The following is a 6000-nucleotide window of genomic DNA, read 5'->3' on the forward strand; positions in this document are numbered from 1 at the left end:
TAGGAAAAGTGGTACACATTAATTGTGCCATGAAAAAAAATCATGTTCCATTATTACTTTAGCCCTTTATAAATATAAACAAGAAATAAAAAAATAACATTAACATTGATTACTCTGGACTACTTAAAATTATATGATATTAAATAAAGATTCTGTTGATAAAAATCCAACATAAAGAGACATATCTAAATAACCTTTACATTTTAATAAGTAAACCCTATAAACCAAGCTTAAAACATTTCTAAAAGGACATCCTTCTTCTACCAAATAGCTCCCTTCTCTCACTGCATAATTTCCTACCTTGGAAATATTTGTAGGAACAGCATGACATAGTTATCAAGATTCTTTAACATAACTAAATAATATCACAGAAAGAAGCTCCTAATAACTGGGAATGTTATTTTGATTTCACTGTCAAGTTTTGCTAGTGTAATTACACACAAGGTAATATTCCTATTTATTTACAAAGTCATGTTATTTAACCCAATATATACTTATTTTTTCTTAAGCGTTTTACATTTCTGGACACAGGAAAGTACTCAAGTAGCAAATATATGTATACTAAAGCCCTTGGAAACTTTTCCAAAAAATTCATCCATACATTCCTTTATATTGAGTTATAACCCCTGACTTAACAGTCTCAAACACTATGTGAATATTAAATACCCAATAAAATAAAGTTAAATGTGGGCCAATCTCAATTTATTTTTAGAATTGTATTTTATCATGAAATGTTTTCATATAACATTTTCTTTTTTCTTCTCCTTTAATCATCCCCCTCCTTCTCTGTGCGCGCACACACACACACACACACACGCACTCATGTACCCTGTAAGCTTTACCCAGTTTTACACAAGAATTCTAACCCATTTCTGACCCTTAACATGATTATTCTGTTTCTAACTCTATTATTACTCATTAAACCTCCTGGCTTCATCCCATTGGTAACATCTGCTTTCTATCAATGCCAATGACAACAGGTTCTTTAAACAAACTTTCTTTAAAAAATAAGATTTTAAAATATAAGAGTTGTATGGACTTTTTAAGTGAAAATCTAAGTTCCTGCATTAAATCTACAATGAGTTTTTTTTCAAAATGAAAGCCTTCCATTTACCCTAAGAAAATTCTGGAAAATATCAACATCTGTACATTGCAATAAAAGCACTACTTGTGACTGTCATTCATCAAGCTAGTGAGTAATTTGGAAAACAGTAGCAATAGACCTTGGAGTGGAGTGTATACGTAGGATGAAGCCAAAATGTTTTTCTAACTTGTAAAGGAAACTTTTCCGTAAGCAGTACTTGCTGCCAGTTGCTTCTTCAAGGTATGAGCAGCATCAGTCTCCTGTTGATTTAGCTTAAATAAATTAAGAGGGGAAATCTAAGTGAGGTGTATTCCACATGTTAACAAATCTCCTACCTAAAGTATAGCTTGAACCCCACCCTCTGGTACTGTGGGAATCAGTTATCTATTTCCTAATTACTTAGGCTCGACAACACTTGTGAATGGTATAAAAATTAAGATAGCACATATCTTTAACATGAATATCTCCATATATTATAACTGTACAGATAAGTATGTGTGTATATATATACACATATAATTGTATATAAAATTGTAATATAGTAAAATTTAAAAGAAACTTTGGCTATGAAATGCTTTCTAAATGTCTTCACTATACTACATTCTAATCTAAAATAAACTTAAGCAAAACTACTTCATGTAACCTTCACATTGTTACAATACATAGGCTCCCAGTTCAATGTAATTTCTAAGTTGGCCCCACTGTGGAAGATTCATGACCATAATTAAATTTCTATTCCCACAGCATTAAGAAATGGAAAGCAAGTATTTCACCTTTGCAGTGACACATTTCCCAGTTCTCCTTGCACAGCTTAAATTATAATACAAGCCCTCGAAACAATCCTTTTTATTCTGAATCATGCCCTTCCAACACACAGAGCTTTCAGTCTGCAGCCAGAAACTGAGCGATCGTTGTCGACTTCTTTGACTTTATGGAAAATAACACAATGTTTCTCTGCTTTCTGAAGTAGGAAAATGTTGAATTCTTGTATCTTGGTGTTTTCTCTTTTCTTCTGTCTTACGATTCATTTTTTCCCTAATTATCTGATGTTGACAGCTCTAACTAATGGCATCGTCACCTTCTTGCCTCCCTCATTTCTTCCCTTCTCCATTCCTCCTCCTTTTTCTTACTTTCCTTTCCTCATGGTCTCTCTCTGCCTCACTGATGTCTCTTCCACTTTCTCTCTGTTTCTCCATCCTCTACTTTTTGCTTTTAAGAAAGGCAGAGTATCTAGATATCCTTGCGAAGTAGAGAATACATGAACCAACAAAACTCTATAGTACTTCTTGTTGCTTGTCTATCTAAGGAGATAGATATTGAGAAAAATTTCAGGTACGATGAAGAAGTTTAGGGTACCACAGGGCCATACAACAAAAATATTATTTAATATTCTATTAGCTACACTCTTTCTGAGAAAGTAATCCTCCAGCTGCCCTCCGAAAGACATAAAAAGTTCACAATAGAAAACTGGTAAGAAAATTTGATCATAATCTTGACTAGAAGGTCCCTGTCCTCTTTCACTCATGTAAGGAACCACTATCCCCAAAAAACTAGCCTACCTGACTTTCTTCTTTTCTTCTTCCTTCCTCTATCCCTTCCTTCTGTCTGCAAACATTACTGAATGCACCAAAGACAAGAAAAGTCAAATGATGATTATTAAAGTTATTATCCCAATTTAAATGTAAAGATGACCTGCTGGAAATTTATCTTACGGTTAATATCTCACAAAAGAAAAATAAAATCTTAGTTTTGTAACAGTGAAACTTTTTTTAAAAAAAGCATATCATTTACAGTGTAGATTTTAAAATTATGGTATACTCATATAATGAAATATTATTCAACCTTTAAAAAGACTGAAGCACATTTATATGAACTTATATCACAAATTAATCCAGGTATATTATTATATGAAAAGAGCAAGCCATGGAAGAGTACATGCAGAGTCTAATACCATTATTTCAAATACAGAAAAGGAGTTCGGTGTTTATATCTTTAAGAAACAAATGTACATCTGTTTGTATCTATATACCTATTACTGTAGCTATGGCCATATATATATATATAAACAGAGTCTTGCTCTGTTGCCCAGGCTGGAGTGCAATGGCAGGGTCTTGGCTCACTGCAACCTCTGCTTCCCAGGTTCAAGTGATTCTCCTGCCTCAACCTTCAGAGTAGCTGGGATTACAGGCGCCCCCCACCACACCCAGCTAATTTTTTGTATTTTTAGTAGAGATGGGGTTTCACCATGTTGGCCAGGCTGGTCTCGAACTCCTGACCTTGTGATCCACCTGCCTTGGCCTCCCAAAGCACTGGGATTACAGGCATGAGCCACCACCCCTGGACTAACTATGGCTATATATCTTTGTACTATACTCAGAGTATTTCTGAAAAGACTTACAAGATACTCTTAGTTGTAGAAAGGGACACATGGTTAGGGAATGGGGTTTTCACTTTTACAATACATACTACCACGGATTTACTTGTTTGCTCACACCTTTATTAATTTTAAAAATGTATTCATCAGCTACAATAGTTAAGAGCTTCATTGACTCTTCACACAGCAAGTGTTGTGGCCTCTCATGGGAATGCAAAAGAAAGGCAAGTTGGCCCCTATTGCCCTAAAAGGACTTCCATGGTCAGGCAGAAGCTATTCTACCCCAAAGCTGTAGGAGACAGAGATGCTGCCTATAAACCAACAGAAAACAATGCAGAATGACTAACTTTTGTTCAAAAAAAACCCTCAGAATGTTAAAAAAAATCTTGTGTTAATAAAAATAATAGGTAATACTAGGTAAATCTGAGGAAAGCATACACAGGTATTCTTTGTATTATTCTTGCATCTTTCCTATAGTTTGAAATTATTTCCAAATAGGAAGATTTAAAGAAAAATAAAGAACAAAAGCTAGCATGGCAATGTTATTAAATAGGAGACATACAAATGTTTTATTCTTATAAAAACAAATAAATATCTTCTTTTAATTTTGTTCGCTGGTTATTCAGAGCCAGAGTGAAATACCACAAGCAAAATCTCATTCTTGAAAACACATTCCTGACATTTGTTTCTATTTCTTTTATTTAAAGGGTGACGTAGTAAAGTCAGTAAGAGCATTTTGTAATGCCATTTCCTCTCGGCTATATAATCTAGTTTTCAGTTTTCCAGTCTGTATTTAGAGTAGAATATATTAGTGTCTTTTTAAGAAAAATTGATTATTATGAAAACACTTTAGAAAAATCATTTTGGTATTTTCCTTCCCCTCCCATCACACCACTTTTTACTTTTGGAAAGTAAAGTCATAGATATGTTCAATAAGCATTTGGCTGAAAACTAAATGTTGTTCAAAAGAAAATGTATCTGCACCAGAAGTATCTCTTCAATGAAAATCATCTACCTCTTTCTAAAATATGAATAAATTATTTCAGCATGACCTCAAGTAGAATTACAAATAACCATTTGTCTTCTGAGGTATGCATTTTATATGACTCAGGCATGAAAAATGTAGCTTTGAAAATGTTTCTCTGTAACTGACCTTACCTTGTGAGCCCCCATTTTCACTGGTAGCAAAACATATCATCTTGCCAACGTAAAATAAACTAAGTTACTTTTTCTCTAGCTCAAACTCAAAAGCTCTGAGGAAAATATTTGGGCAGTTCAGAATTCTCCTCTCCATCATCCTTTCCATTTTCCTAGGATTACATGTTTTTTTCTGGTATTACATTGGCCTCTGAGGACAAGTGTCTGATACAAAGTCATTGATATCTATCCATCTTGACTTTCTGACGTGACGTGCAATTCATACTTTTGTACAATTCATACTTTGTTTTTTGATTGTCCCTGCATTCACCTTGAAACGTAAGCATCTCACTTTGCTTTCCAGTTGCCAGTCCTATCTAGTTCATTGTGTCCTCCAAGTAATAAACTGGAAACCTTTTCATGTTTGCCTAAATGCACTTGACTTTAAGGGTCTGTCATCAGGCCACCTGCTGAGGCACCTCATGTATTCACTGCCAATATCCAGGCACCATTCTGGACATGAAGCATTTCACTGGGGCCTGTAATCCAGGTAAGACTTTGAAAGCTAGGTGAAGATCCCTCTTGAGTTTCAATTGTCAGCTTGTGTCAAGACGTCAATTGTGTGAAGACATCAAGATGTATCTAGAGAGTGGAGTACTGGACTGATGCCCAGGGACCCACGACTGCCTAACTTTTAGTCACATACACTTCCAATTATCTTACTGACAGCTGGCCAAACCTTTTTGTATGATTAGGCAGAAAAAAAGTGCATCAGCTTGCATTTTCCCTTACTTTATTATTTTCTATACATGCCCTTAGTCCCTCAAGCATTTAGCTTTTGATAGTCAAAAGATATTTCCTCTCCACAAAACCCAACTTTTGAAAGGTGAGTTCTTTTAAGATAGTGTTTCTGTTATCAGACTTTAAATTTTTCTTCTGATTTGGGTCCTCCCTTCCCCAGGCCAAGCTCCTAAAGGAATTAAATGTCCTAAAGGTGAGGATAATGGTTTCAACAAGTAAAACTTCTGGGTTTAAAATCTTAATTTTAGTCTAATGTGTAATTTTATATTCATGCATTTTTTAAGTGAATAATTTGCCTTTGTTACCACTTGAGTTAACATGCTGTATTAATTTTTTTAAAAGAGAAAGAATGCAGAAAAACAAATAAGGTCCCATTATTCTACCACTTAGAAATAATTTGAGAGATTGTTTTTCCTGCTTTCCTAAATGGAGATATCAAGAGAGATGGAGTTTTTATTCTTGGATTACATGTTGACAATATTTTAAAGCCATTATGCATTTTCTTTTCTTTTTTTTTTTTTATTATACTTTAAGTTCTAGGGTACATGTACATAACATGCAGGTTTGTTACATATGTATACTTGTGCCATGTTGGTGTGCTGCA

General features: G+C 34.3%; 1 protein-coding gene across 2 annotated transcripts in view; it reads right to left on the bottom strand.

Annotated features, from left to right (window-relative positions):
- The window catches only part of CFAP299 (cilia and flagella associated protein 299), a 679361-nt gene that overhangs the window by 400751 nt on the left and 272610 nt on the right, over positions 1–6000 (bottom strand). Inside the window, exon 4 of one of the 2 annotated variants that reach the window (XM_023222552.1) lies at positions 1306–1356. The exons of the other annotated variant lie outside the window; for it this stretch is intronic. Coding sequence (XP_023078320.1) covers positions 1306–1356 — 51 coding nt within the window. The remainder of the gene's footprint in view (positions 1–1305; positions 1357–6000) is intronic. 2 annotated transcript variants of the gene reach the window in all.

The sequence above is a fragment of the Piliocolobus tephrosceles genome, chromosome 3 (assembly GCF_002776525.5).
Source record: "Piliocolobus tephrosceles isolate RC106 chromosome 3, ASM277652v3, whole genome shotgun sequence".
NCBI classification, from domain to species: Eukaryota; Metazoa; Chordata; class Mammalia; order Primates; family Cercopithecidae; genus Piliocolobus; species Piliocolobus tephrosceles.